The following is a 27,700-nucleotide window of genomic DNA, read 5'->3' on the forward strand; positions in this document are numbered from 1 at the left end:
GCGCGTGGCGGTGGAACCCGGAAGAGGCCGGGGCCCCTTGGCGGCTTCTCTCTGTGTCTCAGGTTCGGGAAGTGGGCAGGCCTGGCCTCTGAGCATGGACAGAGCGCCTCTTTCCCCGCGGGGTGGGGGGGCTTCTGCGTTCTGCCGCCTCACACGCCGCCCTCTCCTCGCCGGCCTTTAGCCCGAAGGGTCGACCCGGAGAGGGAGGCCGAGAGCAGAGGGGCCTCGCTCTCCCCCCCACGGCCTGGGGAGCCTCGTTCCTGTTCTTTTCCCCACCTCGGGTCAGGCTGCAGATGCGCCTCGCCGAGAGAGCCCGAGCCCCGGTGGAGAGTTGGGCTCCCTGGGCTCACCAGTGGAATTGGGGCGCGGCCACTACACGCAAGCAGTTTCTTGGATGGGTTTCTTCTCGTTTCCTTTTCAAAATCTTGCCCTTCCTTCAAGACACAGTGCCGTGTTCAAGGGGCAGGACCTCACAACAAAGCTGCGAGGTAGGCTATCCTCGTCGGATCTTTAAGCCACCCTTGCCTAAGTCCTACTTTGACCCCTTTCAGCACTGCACCATCCTGGCTCTCTTGTTAAAATTGGATGCTGGGCACTTATCAGCTGCTGTGGGTCACATGACTTGGGCAGCAGACTTCATACGTTAATCCAGTTCTTAATTTTAGAGTGAAGGAAGCCACGCCTGGAGCAGGAATCACAAGACATTCCACAGAGAGAGAGAGAGAGATTCAAAGAATCTTGGTTTGGAAGCTTCAGCTAAAACGTTCTTCAGTCCCCAAACTGGCATCCAAATGGCTGCTGAGATGCTAAATAAGGTCTCTGTTGTTTCTCTTGTCCTGTCTGACTGAGCATCCATATTTGGTGAATGTGCTTGGCATGAAAATGAGGCTGAGGGGGACCTGTTGGCATCAGCATCTGTAAGAAAGCCCCCCCCCAGCCACCCATTGCAGGGATTTGGCCATCCCTATTCAGAACCCACTCAGGACCTAAGTATGTGATGGGTTCTTGGAGCAATCAACCACTGTCTGGAATATGAATCTAGTCCTCTTCTACCTTTTTCTGATGAGAAGCTCTTTGTGAAGATAATGAGATGTGGTGAAGAGAATCTGAGTTAAATGGCGGACTGTGTGCAGTCTGATCCAACCTCCAGGGCCTGGTAAGTACCATTACAGCATCCTAGGGGCTGCTTCCTACAATCTTTCTCTTTAAAAAACAAACAAACAAACAATTGAAACTCCCACGTTGAGCAAATGAGAGTGAGAGTTTCAAGAAGGATACAATTCCTGTGTTTCTTTACACAGTGCATCCTTAAACTGTGGATTGTGCTACCACAAGATGTGATGGCCTCCAATATCAAATTCATGGAGGAGAAGGCTATTTGCAGCTACTTGCTGCAGTGATTCTTTGTTATCTCTGACAGCAGAGGGAACATACCCCTGAATACATGTCGACGGAATGGCAGCAGGAGATGACTCTACTGCTCTCCTGTCCTTCTTGTGGGTTTCCCAGGGGCATTTGGCCAGCCACTGTAAGAAACAGGATGCTGGAATGCATGGCTCTTGGGTTATGTTCTTCTTATTTAAATAAGGGTGGGCTGGTTGGTTTCATTTGCTTTGTACTGGGGCAGGGCCCTTCCTTAGTTTCTGTGGCAGCTTCTTTTAGCCTTCTTCAGCCCCTGTGTGTTCCTTTGAGATGCAAGGAGCAGGGAAGTGAAGGGTCTCTGACACACTTGAAACCTTTCTCTTAAGAAGTGTCAAGGTCACCTGGAAAGTGAGTAGCTGTACTTTGAATCTCTTCCCTTCTAAACATGCCTTCAAGAATTACGGAGTACAGTGGGTTACATATGCTTCTGGTTATGCTTCAGGTTACAGACTCCGCTAACCCAGAAATAGTGCTTCAGGTTAAGAACTTTGCTTCAGGATGAGAACAGAAATTGTGCTACGGCGGCAGCAGGAGGCCTCATTAGCTAAAGTGGTGCTTCAGGTTAAGAACAGTTTCAGGTTAAGAACGGACATCCAGAACAAATTAAGTACTTAACCCAAGGTACCACTGTATAGCTTCCCCACATCACCATATACGGATCCCCCTTGCCTGGGGAAAAACTAGGTTGCCCTCTGGAGAATATTGACTGCTTCCATGAGGTGATGCATCCTGAACGCCTTGGCACTGATGTTTTCCAGGTGGAACTGCTTTTTCCTCTATGACGGCTCAAAGGTGAAGGAAGAAGGAGATCTTACGCAGGCTGGGATCTGCTATTTCAGCCCCCGTCAGGTAGGGCTAGCTTATTTCCCCACAAAATCTGCATGTGGAGAATTTTATTTGTTCTCAGTTGGCCCCGTAGCCCTCTCCTCCATCCCTCTGTGCTGGCAAACATTGTACTATTTGCTCCTTGGGGCAGGGACCTAGTAATATCGGGGGTAGAGTTCTGTTCTGATGCAACCTTGTCACTCTGTGGTGGTTTTGGCCGTTCATGCTCCAAGCTCGGCAGATCTCCATAGCCTGGGATGTGACAAGGCTAATCCATAGCATAACCATTTTGTGGCTCTTCATTCCCCACATCTCTCAGACTCCTCTGGACCATCAAGAGCTTCTGTGTGGGCAGATAGCTGGCATGGTTCGCTGCATGGAGGAGATTTCGGGCTCTCCACCTGGCCTCATACGGTTGAGGAAGCTCAAGCTCTCTGTGAAAGTGGATGGAAGCTACATCTGGGTGAGTCAGTGCAAGGCGACACAGGTTGTTGTTGCTCTTCTGGGCGTGGGAATAAAGCCCGAGGAAGGAATAAAGCTGGCGTTGGTGAAATCGTCAAAGATGGGTGTGGGTGTGCAGGCAGGCTGCATGATGACAACCGTTTATATGGGAAGAAGCTGCTGGCCATGCTAGCTGAATGGAACAGAGGCAGCCTACCTTGGAGTGCCAGTCGCCAGGAGCAGACATGGGAGAGGGCACTGGCCTGCCATCCCTGCTTCTGGGCTTCTTGGAGCTTCTGGGATGTAAGCAACATGTTCATCCAGGTGATTCTCCAGCTCTGTTCTTGTGCTCCTCTATATAACATTGGGAGAACTTTGCTCTGATAGCTGAATGGAAGGCCCATGTTCAGAGGCAGCCTTCCTCCTGAGGGCCACCGAGTGCCCTCCCACCTTGCTTGTGGGCTTCTCAGAGGGATGTTCTTGGCTGTCATGGGGGGTCTGAGTGCCCTGATTAGATAGGCCTGGCTGGCTTGGCTCCATGGGACTCACCAAGAGTCTCCCTCCCTCCTCTCTGCTGCAGGTGCTGGGCTGCACCACTGACCTCCCTGACAACAGCTGCAGGCGGTTCCTGGAGCAGCTGATGGGACTCTTCTGCTTCTACAATGGGCCTGTTCGCCAGGCGTACATGGTGATTGCTGGTCCAAGGGGGCGGCGGGGCCTTGCTGAGCAGATGCTGCCTTGACTCCCAGCCATTTCCTCCTGTTTCCTGTTGTGTTCTGACCCTCACATCAGCCTTGAGCCACACCTCTTAGTCTTGCCTTGGCTGACCTTCAGGCTGGCCTGCTCTCTGCAGCCTCCTTGCCCTGCAGAGGGGCTTTTGCAGCCTGCTGCACCCTTCCCTCACAGGTGGGCTTCTCTAAGCAAAGGTTTTTGTGTGACTTGAAAGTTATGTGGGTCTCTCAAGGCAATCCAGACCCACCTCTCCTTCCTACCCCCCCCAAATCCAAGATGCTCAGAGGCTGGCCGTGGGGGGAAAGCCCTTTGCAAGGGCCTGGGCACATTTCCACCTTGACTGCTCCTTTTATTTGTCCTCCAGAACGGAGTCCTGATGTGCAGATCTGCTTCCCGGACTGAAATCTTGAGTCCTCTGGAATCTTAGGGATCTCTTCTCTTCCTTTTTGCTGCCCTGGCTTCTGTTGGACAGTTTCCTGCAGCCCACAAGCAGCCTGTAACTCGCCCACCAGGGATAAACTCTCCGCTGACATGGCCTCTTGTGTCCTTTCCCAGGAACGTGCCCAGGAGGAGCTGGACCAGGCATGGGATCGCTACGTGGAGCACCTGCAGCAAAACACCACTGACCTACACCGGATCTTCAACTCCCTCTGGGCCTTGGACAAAACCAAAGTAACTCCCTGCAGACCTTCTGCTTCTCTGGGGCTTCTCCCCTCCCCACAGGGTGTCAGGAAGCCCTGACAGCCTCCTTTGTGCTCTCTCTCCAGGTGGAGCCTTTGCTCCTGCTGAAAGCGGCTCTCATCCTGCAGACCTGCCAGCGCACCCTCCATGTCCGGGCGGGATGCATTTCTTACCAGGGGCTGTGAGTATCATGACTTGCTGTGTGGACTCTCCTGCACTCTCCCCACTGGAGAAAGGCTGGTGTAGCTCAGGGCTGGAGCCCCTGCTCTGCATGTAGAAGGTCCCCAGTTCAGTCTCCATTGGCATCTCCAAGGTGGGCTGGAAAAGACAGTGCGCAGCTGAATGGACTACGGACCTGACTTGCTCCAGGTTAAATGAGCCCTTTCAGAAAGCCGAGGACTGGAAGCTTGGCTTTTAAGAGAAGGACTGTAGCTCAGTGCTGGAGCACCTGCTTTGCATCCCCAATAGCACCTGCTCGGAGAGAGACCCCCCCCCCGCCTAGAACCCTTGAGAGCCACTGCCAGCCAGTGTAGACAGTACTGAGGAAGGTGAACACAAATAGTCTGACTTTGTCTAAGGCAGCCTCCTGCACTTCAGAGCAAGTGTGTTTGGTGCACATGTCGTTCAGCCCTGCTACTTGCTCTGCACTGTCCTCACATTTGTCCACAGAGGCCATAATCCACATTTTCACCCACTATTTCCTATGTCTGCTTCTATAGACTCACCCCTTGGGCCTCCCAGGTGGTGAGATTGACAGGGTGACCAAGGGACGTGCCCTGCATGCAGGGATCGGTCTTGTGGCTGGACCCTGGGAAGGATTGGGCCACACAGCCCACTCCGGGTAAACCAAGCCACGACTGTCTGAATGTTTCTGAGCAGCATTTGCAGCTCTCCCTAGGTCACCGTGCTCAGCTGAGAGCCAGGAGGGAACACAGCATCCAACCTCAGGAAACCAGTGGGACATTCGTGTTAATACTTGCCATCTCTCCTTTCCCCATCCCTGCCCAGGGTTGTCAGCACTCAGCTGCCGCCAGACCTCACTGCCCGAGTTCTGCTGCAGGAGGTGGACGTAGCCTCAGAGGTGAGCTTCAGCTCAGCCAAGGGAGGGAGAAGGGTGGTTCGGTGCTGGCGCAGCACCTGAGAAAAACATGTTGCATGGGTTCCTTACTGTACAAGGGTGGAATCTGAAAGCTAATGTTAAAAGTCAGGTTCTCATGATTGCTGAAGAAAGTCTAAAAAGGCTTCACTAGATCTTTCTAACCTCTCATGGCCACTCCTTACCCACCACCTGCCTCAAATGTCCAGGTTTTCTCTCGAGGCAACCACAGCTCCAAACTCTTCCCGGAAGCAGAAGACACTTTCTAAGTAAAAATCTTACAAAAGGAATTGAGAATAAAACTGCCAGTGTAATGCCATCACCCCAATCTATGGTGCAGCCACATTTGAAGGACTGTGCAGTTTTGATCGCCTCCCCTCAAAAACGATATTGTGGAGTTGGAGGAGGTTCAGAAAAGGGTGGCGAAGGAACCCCCACTGAGGAAAGGTTGCCACGTTTGGGACTTTTTTGTTTAGAGAAAAGGCGAGGAAGAGGTGACCTGACAGAAGTTTATAAAATGATGCCTAGTATGGAGAAAGTGGATGAAGTCAACTCCTCTTTCTCTCATAGCACTAGAACTTGTGGACGTTCAGTGAAGCTGAATGTTGGAAGATACAGGACTGTGGAATTTGCTCCATCAGGAGGCAGGAATGGCCACCAACTGGGATGGCTTTAAAAGAGAATCAGACAAGTTCATGGAGGAGGAGGAGGAAAGGGCTGTCAGTGGCTCCCAGCCTCAGTGCTCAGCCTGCACAGTTGGAGGTGAATTCCATTTGCTGGAAGCCGCAGGAGGGCAGAGTTGCTCTTGTGCCCAGGTCCTGCTTCCTGGTTTGCGGCTGGCCACAGGCATCTGGCTGGCCACTCTGAGAACTGGATGGGCCTCCTTTGGCCTGATCCAACAGGCTTTTCTTCTGCCCTTATCTGCAGTCCGGAACGCTTGCCGGCATCTGCCTTGGCTGTTTTATTATCAAGCTCACCCAGTGCCACTCTCTGCCTTCCCTTTCAGGGCGAGGCGGGAAATGGGGCTGTGCTGCAGACTCAGGGTAAGTGTCAGGAGGGAGGGGAGAGGCGTGCTGGGCTGGCAGAGGGGGAGACTGCCTTGGTGGGTGGCTGGGACTGCCAGGGACTGCTTGCATGAGAGACCGCACGGAGCCCTCTTGCATCTCTGGGTGCTGGGCCTTCATGCCCTTTCCTCTGCCCTGCCGCCTGTGTAGGAGTGTAGAAGCTGGAGGTACAACACAGCAAGGGGGAAATGGGCCCCACCTATGCTCAGAGACTGAGCTCTGATGCCTACAACCCATTGCAGAACAGACTCCTGCCAAGGCTGGCCAACACCCAAAGGGTGCTCAGGTGGGGGGGGGGGGTTCGGAGAGGGCTGCATCTTTAGGCAGCAGGCATTGCGCCTCCTCCCATCTTGCAGATTCCTTGGCGCTACTCGGAGAGCTTCCCTCATCCCAGTTCTTCCCAGTTTTGGAGACCTTTGCATTCTCACCCCTCCGCTTCCATTGAGGTCTTGACACATGGCTGGCTCCTAGACCTCCATGCTGCTCACCCTCCCCTCTCCCCAGAGTTTGTGGTTCACAAGGCCCTGCCTTGTTCACACAGTCTGGAGGCTGTTTAACGTAGGGTAGTGATCCCAAGAAAGGCATTTCAGGTGAGCTCAACTCCATTCCCTGGCAGGCTGTTTTGCATTATGCGGGTAAATGATCCTATGGAACAGCAAGGAAGCATTGCTCTCCAGCCCCTGAGAGAACAGCTTTCTACTCTTTGTGGGATCTGCTTAGAAAAGAAAGCATCTCATCTGCAGGAGCATTGTTGATTGTTCCCCCAGTTGGCAAGGCTCACTGGACCGCAACCAGAAACGGATCCTTTAGTGCCATTGGCCCAGACTCTCTGCCACTAGAATTTCAGCAGGCACCTTTGGTGCCACTTTTAAACACCTGCTGAAAACTTTTCTATTCTGGTAAGCTTATGCCAGCAATTAACACATATTTCCACAACGGCTACTTGATGTCCATTTTTAACTTTTTGTATGCTTTTACAGTGTTATTTTATGAAATAGTCTATAAATATGTATATAAATAAATATTAATAAAGTGACTCAACAAGATAAAATACCATGCATAAAACAATTAAATTCAGAAAATTTAAAACAATAAATGCGAAAATGCATTAAATGTGCACCCAGTAACATATTAATTGGGTTACCATTTACCCAGCTCTGCTAAAAGATGAGCAGTGCCTCACGGGGCGACTGAATTACTGAAGGCCTGAGTAAAAAAAATGGTCTCATCTTAGCCTGGCACCTAAAGCCTGATGGTGATGATGGCGCCAAGCAGGTTTCCCTGGGAAGAGCATTTCATAAATGGGGCCACCACTGAAAAGGCCCTGGTCACCCTTCACTTGCCTGGTGAGGCTTCTCTGATGAAGAGGAGTGCAGGGTCTGGGCTGGTTCATATTGGAGACAGACAAAATGATCACTTTGTAGAACAGAATAACTTTTATTGCAGTAATCTTTGGACCATAGCAGCACAAAGGAAGGTGACAAAATTTAAGCCAGAAAACAAAATTTAAATAAACTTATATTGAAAAAGAAAGAAAATAGTGCTCACTACTTAAAATTAGTAATTAGTAAAATTTGTGATTAGGAGTAATAATTTTGAAACAGATTCATAGTAAAGCATAAAATGTATTAAAAACATTTGTCTCATAATACACTTTACTCTTTTAATATGCGTCTCTCATGTTTTCCGCTCTCCAGGGCAGTTTGCGGCAGTGGTGGCTACATGCTTTCCTGCTATGCATAGCAGCCTTTCCTGCCAAGGAGACAACAGTGGCCTGAGCAGGAGACCCAGCTTCCTTTTAGCACCCCAAATTTCATTTTCTTTAAAAGAGGATCAAAATAACAGCCCCTAATATTGTCGTATAACCTGCATTCAAGGATATAATTCCCTAGAACTGCTTTCCCATAAACCCGCCCTCTCTTTTGACCCGCCTTACCATAGAATCTGCCTGATTTCATCATTGAACCCTTTTTTCAGTATGTAATTGTGTGCAAGCCCTTCGATGCTCCAACATCATGGTTATCAGAAGGTACCCTTTGTTTTTGTTTTTTTAAATGATATTTATTGAAAAAAGATTTTTTTTAAAATTACAAAGAAAAAAGACAAAAACAGAAAAAAAAATAAAACCATCATTTTCAAATTCTCCACTTTCATTACCTTCTTTCCATGACCTCCTCCTCCCCCCATCTCTTGTATCTTGATTAATAATTGTCACAGCTAATCCTTTCCATAATTCATAATATTCTGTCATTACATTACCTTACTCTATTTTCATCTTAACTTATAAAAAACCTTAAAACTTAAGACTTAAATCTTATGTTTACCAGCTTCTCATAACCATTACCTTTTTACCTAATTCTTTAAACATTTTTACGAGAGCCAAGTAATTTCATTTCAACATTTTCCCAACGTTCATAAAACATTTCTAATGATAAAAAAGAGAATAAAAACAATCCAATCTTCTTCCAGCATCCCCTCCCCCCAGTCCCGGGATTGTCAGTCCTTTTTATCCCATTCGTCTGGCACATTAACCTGGTGATCTTATATCCGAGGCCTTCAAATCTCTTCCATGTCCCTTCCGCAGCTCTTCTTCATATTTTCCTTTCACTCGTGGGAACTCCAGCTTGGTAGTGTTTTTGACCCTTTTCAACAAATCAGCCCCTTTCCCATAGTCCAGACTAGACTCCATGTGGTATTTTAAAACATGTTTCAAATTCCCTCCAAAATTGGAAGTCCCAACAGCTCCAAACCTCTGACGGCCCCTTGCCAGACTCGGAAAGTCCAAACATCCCTGCATAGGGGGGTCAGTCCAACCCCCCATTTCCAAATCAATCCAAACTTTGTCTTTCCAAATCTGGTTTTTTCCAAGTTCATTTGTCAAATCCAAAAGCTCATTTTCCTGCTGGGCCAAAAGTCCCTCCATCTCTGGCACCCAAGATTCTGCAACTTCCTCTTCTATCATCTGCTCTGTCAGGACACACTCCTGTTTAAGTTCCTGGGTGGGCTTCATATAATTTCCCACTACCTGTTCAAATGTTCTGGCCGCATTAGTCATCAAATCCGTCTTCTGACTTAACTGATCCAATAGGGCATTTATTTTATAGAAAGCACCCAACAGTGCTTCTGAAAACATTGTCCTGCAAGGTCACAAGTCCTTTCCCACGGTTGTAATCTGGCAGCTGCAAGCTCCCTAGAATTGTTTACAGTTTCACAGTCCCCCTCTAGGGGGAAACTTCTGGTTGTTCTTTCTTTCAAGAACAATAGCAACAAAGTTTCTTTTTTTAAAGATATTTTGTCAATATTTGTTCCTTTAAAATGCGAAAGGAAACAGTGGAATCAATGTTACTCTTCTTTTAACTATCTGTCAAAAACATTTGTCTCTGGTCAATGAGCTTCAAAACGTCAATTCTGACACCCCGCTCCAGGGTCTGGACGGTGGAAAATTACTTTACTTTAAACTCACTTCTGCAGGTTGACTTCCTGTTTAGACCTTCCCATTTCAGTACCAAATTAAGGTAAATTTTAAAGTCCAATTCCTTTCTAATCGCCAGTTCTTATTTGAAGTCCAATTGTTCAATGTTTGAGTACTCACGGGTGATTACTTTAGATGCCAAATTTTCCCAGGAAAAAGGCAGCGCTCTCCGGCAGCGGCTGTGTGGCTTCGCTCCACGGAAATAGCAGTTGACTCACAGCACCGCGCCACTTCCCCCTCTTCGCTTCGGAGCTCGTTAGTAGGTTCCTTTGCGGGTTGGGGGGGCGCTAAGGGTGCCTGCCAAGTCCCACGGTCACAGGCTTCATCCGCCTGTGATTTCTGAAAGGGTCCCCGCTTCGCTGCAGCGGAAAAGACCCGTTTCGCGCGGAGCTGGTCCCTCCGGTTCAGAGGGAGTCCGCCATTGCCAATGGTGCCACCCCAGAAGTTCCCAGAAGGTACCCTTTGCACTGGGGCTGCGCTTTATAGGTCCAAACAGTCTACCCAAGACTCATTCTTCCTTTCCCTAAGAAGCGCTCTGACCCCTTTTGCAGAGCCCCCTTTACCTCCAGGGGTCCGGATCACCCCCGTTTACCTTTTGGATGATGAAGCAGCTGCCCTCCGGGACTTCCCTGTGGAGTGGATGATCAGGTAAGACAGGAGCAGCAGCCCCGCCAAGGGCCTCTCGCCAGCCCTGGCTTTGGTTCCTCCTTTCAGACTCTGCATATGTTCCTCCTTTGCACCCTGGATCTGCTATGTGTGATCTGTCAGACAGGGAAGCCGACAGGGAAGCATTTGTGTTTAACACACTTCCATCTTTTTTTGCAAATCCCCTGAACCCCAACAGTATCCATCACTGGGGCTGTGAGTAAAGGCAGGGTATTCTTTGCAAGTTAAGTTTTCCTTGCTAAACTAGGGCTGCCCTGCAGGTCCTAACTTATTTACAGTGGTACCTCGCAAGATGAATGCCTCGCAAGACAAAAAACTCGCTAGACGAAAGGGTTTTTTGTTTTTTGAGTTGCTTCGCAGGATGATTTTCCCTATGGGCTTGCTTCGCAAGACGGAAACGTCTTGCAAGTTTGTTTCCTTTTTCTTAACACCGTTAATACAGTTGCGACTTGACTTCGAGGAGCAACTCATAGAACGCGGTGTGGTAGCCTTTTTTGAGGTTTTTTAAGACTTTGGTGATTTTTGAAGCTTTTCCAAAACTTTCCTGACACCGTGCTTCGCAAGACGGAAAAAATCGCAAGACAAAACTTGCGGAACAAATTAATTTCGTCTTGCGAGGCACCACTGTATTTAAGAAAATGTTTATACTGCTTGATTGTAAGTAAACCTCTAAATAGCACAAAGCAAACACACACATCCTCAGCTCCCTTGGAGGGCTTCCCTATTGAAAAGAGATTCAGAGGAGGAAGACCCTGTCTCTCTGATGAAGCCCTGAGTGGGGCTGTTCCACATCCATTCCTTTACAAAAGGAGCATGTAGGTGACTCTGGAATCACTCTGGAGTCCTTGGATCTGGCGAAGGAGCAGAGGGAGTAGAAGGGGGCTTTCCCTGTCCATAAGTGTGAAGAAGGGCTTCCTTTGGTCTGTCCCCAAATCTTCTGCAAGCCACTTTTACTGGGGGATCCTTAGTTGTAGAATTACAGGAGAGAGAGAGAAGTCTCCCTCTTTCTCTTTCTCTCAGGTCCCAGGGAGGCCCAGGCAGCTGCAAAGATGGCCCGATTTCTGCTGGAGCAACTGGTGGGTCAGGTGGCACCACTTCGGTAAGGATGGTCTTGTATGTCCACCAAGTTCGAGGCTTGGTGCTCTCCCTCCTGGCTGAAGAGCACTTTGCACACACCAAAACCTCTGTTGAGGATGTGGTAAGAGACTCCTTTGTTCATCTTACTGCCAAAGGACCCCCGCCCCCCGCTTGAGCCTTGGTTGCCACCAAGCAAAGTGGCTCGGCCTCTGGGGAGTGGCAGCCTGCACCATGGCCTTCCTGCCAGCAGGGGTCCCTTGTCTCTTGCAGGATCCCTGGGGAGGAAGAGGCGGAGAAGCCAAGGGGTTGCAAGTCCCATTTCCCATGGCTCTCTGGCAGGGCTGGTGAGAGGAGCCTGCACCAAACTAGTGTGGAGCTGGAGTGGGAGGAAACGGGGACCTGCCTTGCACCTGGTCAGACCACTGGACCATCTAGCTCAGTATCAACTGCTCTGTCAGCTCCTTGCCAGGATTTCAGGCCAGGGCATTCCCAGCCGTGCCCCAGAGGTGCTGCCAGGGATTGATCCTGGGAGCTTTTGCATGCCAGGGGGATGTTCTGAGCTGCAGTCCTTAGCCAGAGTAGGAGCCTCCCTTCCTCCTGAAATGGCTTTCTTATCACTGTGCTCAAATGGAAAGAGCGTGGTCAGAAGAGGTGCTTTCACTACCCCTGCGATGCTGTAGAGCGGCCAGAAGGGATGGAGCCCAGGGACTTTCTGTCACTGAGCGTTGGCCCCCAGACGCCCAAGTGCAGTCGGGTGCGCTCTGCTCTGGGATTCCCAGGTCAGCCTTCTTAGGAGGGCTCTGCAGGGTCCTGGCAGCCACAAGCTGTGCCTTGATCCCAAGGGTGTGCCGGAGGGTGTTTTGGGGAGACGAGGCCAGTGGGCACGTGGCTGGGGAACCGTGTGGCCCTGCTGCGGCTCAGCAAGCGCTGTCCTGTGTGAGCTGGCCCTGGCCTGGTGTGGGACTGTTGTGCGCAGGGCAGGTGCCTTCTCCAGGCATAGTGAGCTAATTTTCTCCCTTGGCCTGCAGTATCACAGCAGCCTGGCCTCCCTGAACGGCCTGGAGGTCCACCTGAAGGAGACCCTCCCAAAGGACAGCCTCTCTGCAGCCAAGGTCACCTACGGCTTTGCGCACTATGACGCCGTGCAGAAGGTTCTGGCCAGTAAGTGCTGAGGGGGCAGGGGGGTCTCAGAGAGAGCCTGCTCTGTGGGAGTCAGCGGCCAGGAGCCGTCGAGCTGCTCTTAGGGACTCTTAGGTCCTTAGCTTCCAGCTATCGTGGCAGTATGGAAGGGACAGGGGCAGCAGACCTCTGAATGCTGGAAGCTGTTATTCAGCCCATTTCTGGTCTACATTGCATCGTGGTCCACCTAGCCCTAGGACCCACATACCTACGGGACCACCTCTCCTAGTATTCCCCGTGGAGGACCTTAAGGTCCACAAATGACAACATTTTGGAGGTCCAAAAATGGTCTCAACTAGGGCCCAGGGCCTTTTCAGTACTGGTCCTGACTTGGTGGAACGCTCTGTCACAAGAGACTAGGGCCCTGCGGGACTTGACATCTTTCCTCAGGGCCTGCAAGACAGAGCTGTTCCGCTTGGCCTTTGGTTTGGACTCAAGTCTGACCCTTATGTTTCCCTCCCCTTATGGTTTTTATCTATGGGCTACTTTCAAAACGCGGCTGCATTTTAAATTGCATTTTAACCTGTATTTTAAATTGATTCCCAATTATGTTTTTACTGTAATTTTACTGGTGTTAGCCACCCTGAGCCCGGCTCTGGCCGGGGAGGGCGGGGTATAAATAAAAATTATTATTATTATTGCCGAGGGTTGGATTTCCAGCTCTGCCGTCCTGAGATTCTAACCCCTGGTTCCTCCTTCCTTCATGTTGCAGCCAACTTCCTGCCTGCTAATAGCCCCGCAGACCGTTCCTTCCTGAGGGCAGCCAGCCTGATCCATGCCAATTTCCACCAGCTGCCCACGGCTTCAGAAATAATGGTCAGGTAAGGTGGGGAGGCCCCTGTGCGCGTGCAGATGACAGACAGTGCTCCCTTTGAAAAAGCTCCCACCTGCCTTTTCCTCCTGCCTGCGAGCCTCATAAGCACGCAGGGCAGGAATAAGCCCGGGGTGCAGGTGGGCATGCGGAGGGAGCTGCCAGTTGTCTCTGGAGCCAGAATGGGATCTGGGCCTCAGAGTAAGGAGCAGCCCTTGGAAGGTTTAGAAGCAGCATCTTTCTCTGGTGGCTGCTCAGGGGCTGTGAGAGCCGCTGGTTGGCTGAGCGCCAGCAGGGCTTATAATTGGCCAGGGAGGAAGGAGGTTTTGCTGTTGGGCCCTGATCACTCAGGTGGAAGCAAGCTGTGACGCTGGCAAGCAGATGGTGGCGTTCCAGCAGGCAGAGCGAGGCAGCTTCTCTCCTGGCTCGAGGGGCCAAGGCTGCATTGGCCGCTTATTTCCATTCCTCTTCACCTGCTGCTCTGCACATGTGCTCACCCCCCCTTTCCTCTCAGCTGAAGGCATGATAACAGCACACCAAAGCCACACCCTGGTCTAACTAGGACAAATACATTTATGCTGAAAGGAAAGACTGCAAGCTTTGAAAGATTAGCCATGCCCATTAACCAGCCCAATCCCTGCTTGTTCGTCACTTGCGTTGACCAAGCAAGTTGCTCGCTTTTTTCAGTTCTCCTTGAGGCTCCAGTTCATTATGTTTGTGCATTTTCAGCAAAAAGTGGGGTTTTCATTTGCTTGTTGAAGAGGACCCCCTGCCCCTCCTCCTCTTGCATTCAGCACAGCTGTTAATGTGCCCAAGCCATGGCCAGGCTTGCCTCTGCCACTCCCGACACAAGACGGCCAGCTGAGGCTCTCTGGGAAATCGCCAGAGAAATTCATGAGACTTAGAGGTCTCATGACCTCGAAGTGCCTTCCGGCTGTTGTGGGGCCCTGACCATTGGCCATGCTGGCATCCCCTGCAGAGCACAGGTTGGGAAAGGCTGATGCCGGCTGCCTGTCCTTGGACTGAGCTTCCACCTTGCCGGGGGGGTCCCTAGAAAACCACCATTTACTGAGCAGTCTCCATATGCAGGCGCATGTCTATCTCTGCAGAGTTACTTCACACAATCTGCATAAAAGTGCTTCTATGGGGATCCCAAGTGAAGCAGACAAGGTGTAACTTCCTTGCCTGAAAGAATGCTGACCAAAAAACAGCTGTTCTCTTTTGTGTTTCCCCTGAAAATCTGCTTATAATTGAATAGTGTCCTTTAAGTGTGTTCCAGAAAATAGAGATGACCTTGTTGGCTTCCAGTTTCCTCCTTGCCTTTTCTCTACACCATATGTGATCTCGTGAACCTACATCTCCTCTCTCTTCCCACCACCTGTAAACTAAAAAGGCCCAGCATATTTGGGCTTTCCTCACAGAGAGGTTTCTCTCGTGGAGGAAAGGGCAGCCAATGGCTCCTCGCCACTATGGCTCTGCTCTGCCTCCCACTTGGAAGGAGGAATGCTTCTGCCTCCCAGTTGCTGGGGAAGAGGGCTCTGGGCTTGGATCCTTGTTGCAAGAAAGAGGCATCTGGCTGGCTGCTATGGGGATGCTGGGCTGGGGAAGAGGGCTCTGGGCTTGGATCCTTGTTGCAAGAAAGAGGCATCTGGCTGGCTGCTATGGGGATGCTGGGCTGGGGAAGAGGGCTCTGGGCTTGGATCCTTGTTGCAAGAAAGAGGCATCTGGCTGGCTGCTATGGGGATGCTGGGCTGGGGAAGAGGGCTCTGGGCTTGGATCCTTGTTGCAAGAAAGAGGCATCTGGCTGGCTGCTATGGGGATGCTGGGCTGGGGAAGAGGGCTCTGGGCTTGGATCCTTGTTGCAAGAAAGAGGCATCTGGCTGGCTGCTATGGGGATGCTGGGCTGGGGAAGAGGGCTCTGGGCTTGGATCCTTGTTGCAAGAAAGAGGCATCTGGCTGGCTGCTATGGGGATGCTGGGCTGGGGAAGAGGGCTCTGGGCTTGGATCCTTGTTGCAAGAAAGAGGCATCTGGCTGGCTGCTATGGGGATGCTGGGCTGGGGAAGAGGGCTCTGGGCTTGGATCCTTGTTGCAAGAAAGAGGCATCTGGCTGGCTGCTATGGGGATGCTGGGCTGGGGAAGAGGGCTCTGGGCTTGGATCCTTGTTGCAAGAAAGAGGCATCTGGCTGGCTGCTATGGGGATGCTGGGCTGGGGAAGAGGGCTCTGGGCTTGGATCCTTGTTGCAAGAAAGAGGCATCTGGCTGGCTGCTATGGGGATGCTGGGCTGGGGAAGAGGGCTCTGGGCTTGGATCCTTGTTGCAAGAAAGAGGCATCTGGCTGGCTGCTATGGGGATGCTGGGCTGGGGAAGAGGGCTCTGGGCTTGGATCCTTGTTGCAAGAAAGAGGCATCTGGCTGGCTGCTATGGGGATGCTGGGCTGGGGAAGAGGGCTCTGGGCTTGGATCCTTGTTGCAAGAAAGAGGCATCTGGCTGGCTGCTATGGGGATGCTGGGCTGGGGAAGAGGGCTCTGGGCTTGGATCCTTGTTGCAAGAAAGAGGCATCTGGCTGGCTGCTATGGGGATGCTGGGCTGGGGAAGAGGGCTCTGGGCTTGGATCCTTGTTGCAAGAAAGAGGCATCTGGCTGGCTGCTATGGGGATGCTGGGCTGGGGAAGAGGGCTCTGGGCTTGGATCCTTGTTGCAAGAAAGAGGCATCTGGCTGGCTGCTATGGGGATGCTGGGCTGGGGAAGAGGGCTCTGGGCTTGGATCCTTGTTGCAAGAAAGAGGCATCTGGCTGGCTGCTATGGGGATGCTGGGCTGGGGAAGAGGGCTCTGGGCTTGGATCCTTGTTGCAAGAAAGAGGCATCTGGCTGGCTGCTATGGGGATGCTGGGCTGGGGAAGAGGGCTCTGGGCTTGGATCCTTGTTGCAAGAAAGAGGCATCTGGCTGGCTGCTATGGGGATGCTGGGCTGGGGAAGAGGGCTCTGGGCTTGGATCCTTGTTGCAAGAAAGAGGCATCTGGCTGGCTGCTATGGGGATGCTGGGCTGGGGAAGAGGGCTCTGGGCTTGGATCCTTGTTGCAAGAAAGAGGCATCTGGCTGGCTGCTATGGGGATGCTGGGCTGGGGAAGAGGGCTCTGGGCTTGGATCCTTGTTGCAAGAAAGAGGCATCTGGCTGGCTGCTATGGGGATGCTGGGCTGGGGAAGAGGGCTCTGGGCTTGGATCCTTGTTGCAAGAAAGAGGCATCTGGCTGGCTGCTATGGGGATGCTGGGCTGGGGAAGAGGGCTCTGGGCTTGGATCCTTGTTGCAAGAAAGAGGCATCTGGCTGGCTGCTATGGGGATGCTGGGCTGGGGAAGAGGGCTCTGGGCTTGGATCCTTGTTGCAAGAAAGAGGCATCTGGCTGGCTGCTATGGGGATGCTGGGCTGGGGAAGAGGGCTCTGGGCTTGGATCCTTGTTGCAAGAAAGAGGCATCTGGCTGGCTGCTATGGGGATGCTGGGCTGGGGAAGAGGGCTCTGGGCTTGGATCCTTGTTGCAAGAAAGAGGCATCTGGCTGGCTGCTATGGGGATGCTGGGCTGGGGAAGAGGGCTCTGGGCTTGGATCCTTGTTGCAAGAAAGAGGCGTCTGGCTGGCTGCTATGGGGATGCTGGGCTGGGCGGGGGGGCGGGGGGGGGCGGGCATTGGCCTGATCCAGGAGGCTCTTCTCCAGACTTGATCGCTGTTCGCAGCAGCAGAAGCACCGGCACGGGGTCAAGCTTGCGTCTCTCCTGCCTTCTGGTCACACCTGTGAAACATGGCTTTCTCACCCCACAGGAACGCCTCTACTGCTGTGTACGCGTGTCGGAGTGCTGTCCAGGAGACCTACTTCCAGCAGGTGGCCTCCCCTCTGCGCAACTCAGGAATGCCCAACCCTCACGACAGCGCCTTTGGCCTGGCCAGCAAGGCGAAGCAGAAGCTGCTCAAGCATGGAGTGAACCTTCTCTGAGACCCAGGAGGCTCCTCCTTGCATGGGCTGCGATCCTCCGGGACTTCTTACAGTGTTACCAGAGTCTTTGTTGTTTCGGTTCCATGAAATGGGTTGAGGGCTGTCAGGACTTCAGAGCCCCACTGTATGGCTGGAAGAAGCCCCCCCCCCTTGGCTCAGTTCCAGCTGGGAGAGCACATGGATGCCCACCCCCAGCTACCCACTCCAAGGGGCAAGATCATAGCTCCCCTGCTTCCCCGGAGAGCTCCTCTGAGGGAACACGTCCCTCCCAAAAGCGCATCATTGGACACTCGTCGTCTATGGACTTTTGCCTGCCTTTGGAGAGCTAGCTTCCCTAGAAAGATCTTTTGCTCCTTGCCCTGCTCATTTTTCCTGTGGAGCTTAGTGGGGTGTAGCTTCAAAACCCTTTTTATTGGAGGGCTTTTTCTAAACCAGGCCACCGTCCCCTCTCCAAATTTCATGCCCTCCAGATGTTTCTGTCTTTGCTTTCTATTGAATGCTGTTTGATGCTTTAGATGAGCTCTGAAACCGTGGGGGGAGGCCTGGAGCTTCTCCCCCAGCAACTGACCAGACATTTTTGTTGCTCTGCAGCTAAGCCTCCTGCCATGTGCACCCCCCCCCCACCTGCCGGATGCTCAGTGGCTGCCTTTCAGCCTCCTCCCTGGGGCCTGCCTGGCCCTTGCGCACGGGCACATCAACTCCTCCGCCAAAGATGGCCTGCTGCCAATGGCAGCGCACACTCCCCTCGTGATGCTGGCCCACCCTCGTCATGGCTGACAGGGCTGGAGGAGACAGGGACATGGTGCTGATGGGGACCGGCGGGCCCATGCATTCCTCTCCCCCTGCCTTCTGAGGTGGTGGCACCTTTGTACTCCTTCAGGGCAAGTGCGAACAGGGGCACAGCTCTCAGCCAGTTCCGCTTTGCATCAAGGGCCTGGATCGTGTCGCAGATGTTTGCGAAGGAAAAGCAACTGGCTGCCTTCCTTGAGGGGGCGTGTTGAGAAGGTCGGAGCTCCTACCCTCTGCTCTGTAAGTCCCCCAGCACAGCAATAAAGTTGCCGCCCAGAAAAGCCCCTCTTGTTCCTGCCCCACTGGCACCCCAGCCCCCCTCGCCTGCCAGAAGGCGAGTCGCGAGAGCGCAGGCCCTGGGAAGGCAGCAGGGCTGTGGGTGGCTTGGTCTTGCGCCAGGAAGGGGTGTTTGCAAGAGCAACAAAGGCAGGGAACCAAAACAGCTTCTGCGCTGCTGCCTGCAGAGAGGGGCCACTTGCTGCCATCTGTGAGCTCCGTATGCTGGCAGCGGGTGGGGAAGGCTGCCCACACACACCGAGAGAGAGAGACTGGAAGGAGCACTTTGCAGAGGGAGCCTTGGGTCATGCTCCACCCTAGACCCACATGTTCACCCTACGCTTGCTCAAATGCACCACTTCTGAGACTGAATTCACAGTCCTGCCCTCCCTCCTGACAGTAAGTTCTTATGGGGGTAAAACGTTGGAAGGAATCCCAAGGGCCTGCAATGCAAGAACCCAGCTATTAGCTGCAGTCCAACACATCTGGCAAAGGCAGACCAAGGGCACAGACGGGCCTGGGGGGGCTGTAAACTCCCTGCCTCCCTCTGAAGGGGCACACGTGTGCCCCCAACCGCTTTTTGGAGGTGTTTGAGGCTGCTGCCATTCAGATCCCCTCCTTCCCGGGGTTCCTGCAACTACAAAAGAGAGTCGTGCCAGGCACAGCCCAGCCCCCAAGGGCAAGAGAGGTGGAGACCGTAAGGCAGCCTACCCTCTGTGCCCACTCCAGCTAAGAGGGGCTCCACAGCCGCCTCCCACAAACCAACTGCATCTTTAAGCAAAACTTCTTTTTATTGGATAGCCTTTGTGGTTTTTGCCGGCACAAATATCCCCAGCTGTAACACACTGCGCTTTAAGTCTCCCTCCAGCCACTCTGATTGGGAGGGGAGCATCAAATAAATCCTCTTCTGCCCCCACTCTGCACCTCCCAGATACACGACAGGCTGCTCAGCCTCCCCTTGGCAGCTGGGGGGGGGGGAGTTACCAGGAGGTCAATCCACCCCCCTTGACCTCTGCATCCCCCTCTTCCTTGCAGGAATGTGCAGCAAGTGCTCAAGACCAGGACAGAAAGCAGCAGGGGCCAAAAGGAAGGAGAAGGCACAAAGCAAGCTGATGCCAAGCTTGAGAGAGAGGGGGGCTGGGGGTCCCACACCACTGCTCTATGCTAGGGGGAGGACAGAGTTTGTCCCCCCTACCTCTGCTCTCACCTGTTGCACACAGAGATGTTGGAGGGGGCCTGTTTTCTTACAGGTAGGGGGAAGAATGGACTCCAGGCCATCCAAGCCCCTATGAAAAGCTACAGCAAGAAGAGCCCCCTTCCCCCCCCCCACCTCTGAGTTAGACCAGTGGGGGTGCTTTTGTCTTTAAAGATGACAAGGTGACACTGACATGGCTACATTCATCAATAACATCAGGGTTGTTAGCTTCTAAAGTCAGGACACTGCAAAACACAGCAACGTTAACACACTACAGTGGCACGGTGCCCAACCACAGAGTAGAAAGGGGGGGCAGGTGGGGAGTGGGAAGGAGGACTTGGGGAGCCTCTCCTCCACCCCCCCCCCCAAAGCAAAGAATAGGAAAGAGAAAACTGCAAGGTGGAAGTTTCCACGACCAAAAACCTGGTGCAAAGGAGCTACACATGGAGTTTGTTTGTGTGTGAGAGACCCTCGCACAGGCAGGCCAACTGGGGAGGGGGCTCCAGGCTCCAGGCCACCCCGCATGGCACCCTCTCCCTGCCCTCCAGCCTGCTGCGCCCAAGGAAGTTGCGTCATCGTCCGGGAGCAAAGATGAAGTCAAGGGCTTGGCGCTCGGCAGCAGCGACATTTGGGTGCCAGAGGTCCACCATGAATACAGCCCGGGGTCCTTCCTCGGGGGCACCTGGAAGGAAGAAAAGGAAGGGCAAGCAGTTCAGCGGGTGAGTTTGGTCGCCAGGTCCCATCTCTCTTACTACCATACCTTTAGGGTACTACGATGCCACCATAAACGGTTCTGGCAGGGCCTCTTGACAACTCTCAGCCCCTTCACAAACTACAGTTCCCAGCTGTGGCAGTTTAATGAGGTCTCCTATGGCTGTGGATGTATGATTGAATGCCCTCTCTGTATCTCAGTGGAGGGGCAGGAACAGCAGCCCCACGAAGACCGGCTGGAACCATGATGTGTTTTCTGGGTCTTGCAGGACAAAGCCCCTCCCCAGCTCTGGTCAGAACACTGTTAGGATGTGCTCTGCTGAAAAGAGTCCCCAGTATTCTGTGCACCCCATGGTTAATCAGCATGCAAGAGGGAACAGGATTAGGGAGCGCTTCACAGGACCATGCACTCAGGCCTGGTGTTATCTTTATTCTTTTAAAAAATCAAGCTGCTAACCCTCAAGGCGGTGGGAAGAAACACTTGAAAGTGTCTCTCCCTGCCCTCCTCCATATTTCTCCCATGCTCATGCACACAAGTACCTTTTCCAACAACCTGAAATGTCATTTAGACCTGCAGAAGCCGACTGCAAGGGTCAGAAGTTGCATGGGACATACTGAGGCAGCTTTGCAAGGAGTCAGGCAGAGAGAGGGTTTTTCCTTCACCTGTTTCCAGCAAAGCCCTCCCCTCCCCCATCAGGGCACACTCCGGCCTCTGGGTGTGTCAGGGCTTCAGACTTACCACCGTGGAATGCCGTGTGCAGGAAAGAGTCGTCAAAGAGCAGGCAGCGCCCTTCCGCCCAGCACTGGGGCTCCCCTCCCACGACAAGTTCACAGTTGCTGGGGGTCTTCAGTCCTGCAGGAAGAAAGAAGATGCATGATGGACAGAGCCAAGGAGGAACGGCAATGGGAGCAGCCCAACACCAGCCAGCCAAAACCCCTGCATTTCCTTGTTCCCTGAAGGCGGGTGGATTTTACAATCTTGCCCTCTACCTTTTGCGGTCCTGGGCTTGCTGCAGAGGGGCTGCTTTGCCAGGCTGGATCCAGAGCCCACCAGGTCCAGCGTACCCTTTCCGCTAGGAAGAGGTCTTGAGGGGCACCAAGGAGATGATCATCCCCCTATGGTATTATTATTAGCCACCTTTTTTCTTCCAAGGAGCTCATGTGGCCTGTATGGCGCTCTCCAGCTCATTTCATCCCCACAACAACTCAGTCAGGAAGGCTAGACTGGCCTAAGGTCACCCAGCGAGTTTCGTGGCTGACGGGGGTTTCAAACCCTGGTGTCCCCCAGGGCCTAGTCCAGCTCTCCAACCACTACACCGCTCTGCCTCTCTGGCACCTGGGATGGCATCAGGACAGGGAGGCTTTGAATAGGCTGGCACGGCAACAGCCCTAGAGCTGTCCTTCACAAACATGTCCCAAATACTTTGCAGTCGCCAGGCCAAGCTCCCTGCGAGACTGACTGACCCCGCTTAACGCCAGCCCTACTTGGCTGAACAAGACCAGCCGTTGTGGCACTTTTAATGGGAGGCAGGGAGGCATCCGCCAGGCTTCAGTCTCAGATTGGCCGGCTGGCAGCACGCAAGACCGCCTCAGGGGTTGCTATGGCAGCAGCCCAGCCTGGCAGCACGAGATGCACCCAGCAAACAATGAGAGCTGCGTTTTCTATCTACTTGAAAGCAAGGCAGGAAATGCAGTCGGGTGCAGACTTTTGCATGGAAAAAAGGAAAGGAAAGCACAGAATCCTGACATTGTAGAGATGTAGTAGACTCCAAGGGGCATCTGGTCCAATGAAGGAATCGCAGCTAAAGACCCCTTGGCAGATGGCCACCCACAACCTCTCTGCCACCATCTCCAGCGCAGGAGACTCCAGCGCAGGAGACTCCAGCACCTTCGGAGGGAGCCCATTCCCAAGACTACTGTGGATTTTTGGCCCCCTTTGCATTCCCAGCGTTTCCTCATTTCATAATCCGCTGTTCTAACTCTTAGGGGGCTGTCCATCAATTGCTTGGGAAACAGAGGACTTGAAAAGGAACTCTGCACCCTGAACAATTTGCAGAGGGCCATGACGTCTGGAAGAAACCTACGCCAGTTTTAAAGGACCTATAGAATTTCTCCCTCCTTTAAAGAACAGATCCATGGACCACACCACCCTACAAAGTATGGAGTGGGGTGTGTGTGCTCTTTGCACCTGTAAGGTGTAGGGCTCACACACGTCAAGGGAAAATTTCCCCCGGAGGAGTAGCAAAGCTTCCTTTTCAGGCCTCAACTTCTGCAAAGTCCACAGCAAGGCAGGGATGGTGTAGCTGTGGGGCCATTCCAGATGCAGACCCCAACTCCTGCCCTCCCTGACCATTGGGCAGGCTGGCCGCTGGGAGTCCAGCAACAGATGGAGGGCCACAGGTCAGCCTCGCTTTCATGATGCTCCCCAGAGCTGCCCACCAGAATCTTTGCCACCCAGCAGGTAAGGGGGCTGAGCTGCCCTCCAAGCTGCTGTGCTTCCGTCCAGGACGGTTGCTCCGTCTGTGCCCAGAGCCCCTGACTGCTAAGGGCACAGTCAAGGGAGGCTCTCCTGAAAGGGAGGAGGCCAGAACTGAAGGTAAACCGAAGGTGCCTACCCAGGTGGCAGCGGATGCGGATGTTGGTTGGTCCGTAGTGCTCCGCGATAACGGCACCCGGCGTCAGGACGGAGATGCAGGCATTTCCAAAAACGTTGTTGCCAATGCAGGTACGCAGGCTGCCCAGTAGGCGATAGGTCCGGGGGCACTTGCGGCAGTTCCGGGGCACGCAGGTGCCCTGGTTGACCAGGTAGAAGGTCAGCCACTCGCCACTGGGCGTGCTGTTGGCCTTCCAGCCCTGGGGCAAGCTGCAGTTGGAGAAGGCCTTGTACAGGACCTCAAACTCGCAGGCGATGGTCTGGAAGTTGCGCTCCAGCAGCTCCACGTCGTGCTTCTGGGCATCGCGGGGGAAGTAGGGCATGGTGGGCAGGTCGGGCAGGAAGAAGACCTCTGGCTTCTGGATGGAGGGGCGGCTGCTGAGGTAGCGGCCCTGCTCGCGGATGCCCTTGCGGATGCGGCCCATCCCAGACCACGAGTAGCGCTTGGCGTACTCCTGCAGGTTGTGGTAGAGTTTCTGGTTCAGGCCGTCGCTGTGGGCGCAGCGGACGCACTCCGGGGAGTGGCAGTGGGTGTAGCCATTCTGCAGGCTGTTGGTGTCCACCCCCTGCAGGAGAGAATTCCCCAGGGCGTACGTTCGGGGCTGCTCCCGCCCAACGTGGTAGCAGTACCACACAAACATGGCCAGCAGGAAGGCCACGGTGCCCAGGGCGGTTGTATCGCAGTCCCGCACAGACTGGATCCCACTGGCGATCAAGTCCCTTAGCCGGTCCAGAGACCCGCTCCATCCTGCCAGCCATTCCAGAGACATCTTGCGGCTGTGGACCGGGCGCCGGGTTCTAGCGCATGCAAGGGAGAGTCAGTTCTCGAGATCTCCACAGACACCCGCACCACGCAGGCTGACAGGGGCAAGTGGGGAGAGGCCAGTCATGGGCAAGCAGTGCCAGGGGGTCCTGGAGGGGGACAGGCTGCATCTGTGGCGGCTCACCAGCTCCTGCATCAGGGCTGTAGACCTGGGAAAGCTTCAGGGGCAGCCATCCTGAAAGGCAGAATTCAAGCAGCCAGGGGCACAGTGGAGAAGCTGCTCAGCTCAGGCGCTGCCTTTCCACAGATGCTCCCACATCGCTTCCGAGCCAATGAGCGCCATGGAGCCCCATGAGATCTGGGATCTGTGGAACAACTTCACTCCTGCAAAGCTGCTGTCACCCGCAACAGAGTCCTCTGGTCTCTGGGGCCTCCTTCATTTGTTGCCCAGGTTAAACGGATGCACAAGGGGCGCATGCTCCCTCCACAAGCACCCACTCCAGGTCCCAGTTTCTGTTCCCATTGAAGGATCTGCAAGAAAACAGGAAGGAGCTTTGAGAAAACGGGTCCCTCTTGCATCTGAGCCCCGTTGCCTGTCTAGCCTGTTTTCCACTTGTATGTGGAGGTTCTTGAGGACTCCCAAAAGCAGGGAGGATGGCTGTCTGGGGCTCTGCAGACCCTGTGAGGCTCCAACTTCCAGCAGCTGGCATGGCCAGTGACTCTGGGGGAGGATGGCAGTTGGAGGGCAGGAAAGTCTGGACGGCCCCTGGAGGCTTCCCACCTTGTCCCTTGTGCAGAATTGTGACCCCCCCTCAAGTGGGATGCAGGCCAGAGTCTTCAACTGCACTGCATGGACACACCTTTCTTCTGATCTGCCATCACCTTCTGGCACGTAGACAAAGCTGAGATGAGCTCCCATGTGGCGCCAGAAGCAGCAATACTCCTCTTCCCCATCACACGGTTAAAATAACAACAACCCACCCTCACATCTCCCATGTCATTTTGCCACCAGGGTTGGGCTACTGCTGATTTTTTTTTTTTTAAATTTACTGCATCCCACCTTTCTCTCCACGGAGCTCCAGGTGGTGCACAGGGTTCTACTCCTCCTCACAACTACCCTGTGGGCTGGGCTAGGCTGAGCGAGACTGTGAACGGCTCAAGGTCACCCAGTGAGCTTCATGGCCAAGTGGGGATTTGAACACTGGTCTCCCAGGCCCTAGCCTGACACTCTAACCACTAGACCACGCTGGCTCTCTAGGTGAGCAGAATGCTCTAGCTGCACTGCTCCCAATCACTGGATGCCTCAAGCTGGTCCAGGAGCGGGGCGGGGGTGGTGGTGGAACAGGACAGGGCAGACCTGCAGGCTGGCTTTCCTCCCCCTCCCTCCCTCCCTCTGTGCAGCTCCCAGAGATGGTTCTGGAGTCCAGCAGCCCTGCCAGCTTCGCTTGCCTGCCCTGTGCTCCATCTCTCTAGATTTGAATCAGCAGCGGCAGACTCAGCCCTCCCACCCTCTCAGCAGGGGCAGGAGGCACCTTCCCCACTCCCCCCCACGCACGCACATGTCAATCACCCTTGACAATGCATCCCACCCACTCACCACAAACGTGGCAATTGGCACCTGAGTCACCCGCCTGCCAGCATCACCTCCCAGAGTGGTTCCATTTACTCTGCTCTGCAAGGAAGGCCTGCTCCCCTGGTGGAACTACCTTGCTGGGTCTGACTGAGGACCCATCCAGCCTGTACAGGTGCCAGGGAAACGTCAGCAGAAGGAGGCTGCCTTGCGCAGCAGAGCTTTCCTTACCCAAAGCCAGACTCCCCTCAAAGAGCATTCAGGCTCAGGGCCACCAGATTCGCAAGGCGGCTCCTGCTTACCTGGGATGGCAGAAAGATCCCTAGTGTTTTGTGCTGCAAACAAGCAGAGACAGACTTTGGGAGAGAACTTCTCAATTCCAAACCAGCCAGGACCAGAGGCAATGTCCAGTGGTCCCTTAGTCCCAGAAAGGGGGTTGGGCCAGGACTCCCCCAACCCAGGACCCTGTCCTGAGCAGAGGGCACAGCTGGCAGAGACCACCTTGTGGAGAGACCCAGCCCTTGTTCTGCTGCTACCCTTCCACTGCCCCATTTAAACAGGGGGCTTTCGGAGCAGCCTCAATGAGAGCAAAACGCAGGACGTGAGAGCCCACCGCCACACCATTTCTTCAACTCAAGCCCCAAACGATGGTCCTCAGACTTGGGAGAAACCCCAAAGACTACTTGCCTGACTGTGTTCTGGACACCCAGGCTCCAGGCACTTGGTGAAGTTCCAGAATGAGCCCCACAGCACCCCATGGGCGCTGCAAAAAGAACCCCAAGGAAATAAGGTAACTCACCCAATCCAACCAAGCAGGCAATAAAAAGCTTCCTCGTTGCTGGGAGACACCCGCCCCCCAAATTTAATTAACTTGGTCTCCATCTCCATGCTACAACAAACCCTGATGCCCCAAAGGAAAGTGAGCCAGAGCTGGGCTCACCTTCTGCTCAGGCTGAGATCTCTGCAGCCTCCTGAGTGTTGGGTCCTCTGGCAAGACCCAGAGCCCTTTCCTTCCTGCCTCCGGCTGGCCCACCTTGGAGCCTGGTACTGGTGCTGAAAGGTTCTGGGAGACGTGGACACCAACCAGGGGCCAGCACTGCCACATGGCAAATGGAAGTGGATTGGTGGGCAGGCAGCAAATACTGTGACACAGCAGCAAACCAGTTTATGATGGCATTTCCCATGCAGGAAGCAAACGCCGCCTGGATTTCCTTCCTCCGGTCTGGACGTGCCCAGGACCTGCTCAGGCTGCTTCCAGCGTGTTTGCATGAACAGCCTTGTCACTTTGGAATTGGGGGCAACAGGAAAGGGTGGGGAGAGAGGAGGGGAGAGGATCCATTTCCAAACTGCACTTGTACTGCACACTCCAAAGTGGCAAGCGGAGAAACTCCTAGGCAGGAAAAGCTGTTATGTAAGGACTGAGGTGCAGAAGCAGCAGGAAGTGTCAGGCACAGGAGGTGTAAGGGTGTGTGTGTGTGTGTGTGTGTGCCAACACTGTTCTGAAGCAAGAATATTGGGGGTGGGGAAGAGCCCTCCCCTGCTCTCAAGGAATCTCCTGGCAGGCAAGGAGGGAAACCTCCCAGGATGATAAGCTGGGGTGAAGCAGATGGTTCCTAGAGCATTGGAGAGCAGCCAAAGCCATCGCCCGGGGGAGCACCCAAGCCAAAGCAATTGCCGGAGGATCCCAGTCAGGGGGCCTGGGCTGCCTGGAGCACTTGGGGGCAGGCGATGGGGCGCCTGGAGGTCCGTCCTCCTCCCCACTTCTCTTGTCCTGTGGAGCCTTGGAATGCCAGGAAGTACTCCTGAGCATGAGCAGAGGGGTTTCAGAGTAGCAACTCCGAGCACCTCCCCCAGTCCCTGTTCATATTCTCTGGAAGTCCAGGTTCAGTTGCAACGGCTGACCAGCCCAGAACACGTTTAAAGAGGGCCTCCAGGGCATGTGCAGAGTACTTTCCTGCCCTGCCGGTGTGGTCCTGAAGGAGAGGTGCTCAGGAGGGGCTCGGCTGTGAGTCGCACGGTCGAGCCAGACGCCCCCGCAGCCTCCCCGGCGCACCCGGCGTCCCAGCTCCCTCGGGCGCCAAGGGCTCGGCCCGGGGGTCCTCCCCGCCCTGGCTCCGCGGGGCTCTCTGGCTTGCAAAGCCGCCGGGTCGGCCGCTCGCCTGCCGAGGCCCAGCCAGCCCGAGATGGCGCGAAAGGGGCCGCCTTGGAGCATGTGCAGAGCGCCGCCCTCGCGTCCCCCGGCGGGCGGGATCGGGGCCACGCGCTCTTCGCGGAGGCGGCAGGCGACGCACT

The 27,700-nt window shown here is 54.0% G+C and overlaps 2 protein-coding genes across 4 annotated transcripts; one reads left to right on the forward strand and one right to left on the reverse strand.

The window, feature by feature from the left end:
* The first annotated feature begins 29 nt into the window (after nucleotides 1-29).
* On the forward strand, nucleotides 30-18,521 carry HPS4 (HPS4 biogenesis of lysosomal organelles complex 3 subunit 2). 3 transcript variants are annotated; one of them, XM_082203813.1, is made up of 14 exons: nucleotides 30-488; nucleotides 666-1,156; nucleotides 2,181-2,271; nucleotides 2,567-2,710; nucleotides 3,269-3,376; nucleotides 3,976-4,092; nucleotides 4,188-4,282; nucleotides 5,110-5,182; nucleotides 6,204-6,240; nucleotides 10,285-10,381; nucleotides 11,420-11,597; nucleotides 12,505-12,637; nucleotides 13,368-13,476; nucleotides 17,280-18,521. In XM_082203813.1, the coding sequence occupies exons 2-14, from the start codon at nucleotides 1,116-1,118 to the stop codon at nucleotides 17,449-17,451; spliced, it is 1,395 nt and encodes a 464-aa protein (XP_082059939.1). In that variant the 5' UTR covers nucleotides 30-488; nucleotides 666-1,115; the 3' UTR covers nucleotides 17,452-18,521. The 3 variants fall into 3 exon arrangements, with proteins under 3 accessions (XP_082059939.1, XP_082059940.1, XP_082059941.1); XM_082203814.1 differs by having other exon boundaries at nucleotides 30-1,156; nucleotides 11,420-11,498; XM_082203815.1 differs by lacking the exon at nucleotides 3,269-3,376 and having other exon boundaries at nucleotides 30-1,156.
* A 767-nt stretch (nucleotides 18,522-19,288) lies between these two features.
* On the reverse strand, nucleotides 19,289-27,474 carry ASPHD2 (aspartate beta-hydroxylase domain containing 2). Its single transcript, XM_082203825.1, has 4 exons — nucleotides 26,349-27,474; nucleotides 23,038-24,369; nucleotides 21,162-21,275; nucleotides 19,289-20,393 (listed from the first exon to the last, which is right to left on the reverse strand). Exons 2-4 carry the CDS (start codon nucleotides 23,843-23,845, stop codon nucleotides 20,284-20,286), a joined length of 1,032 nt encoding a protein of 343 aa, XP_082059951.1. The 5' UTR covers nucleotides 23,846-24,369; nucleotides 26,349-27,474; the 3' UTR covers nucleotides 19,289-20,283.
* Between the last annotated feature and the right edge of the window lie 226 nt (nucleotides 27,475-27,700).

Source organism: Podarcis vaucheri, assembly GCF_965113315.1.
Source record: "Podarcis vaucheri genome assembly, chromosome: 16".
Lineage (NCBI taxonomy): Eukaryota > Metazoa > Chordata > Lepidosauria > Squamata > Lacertidae > Podarcis > Podarcis vaucheri.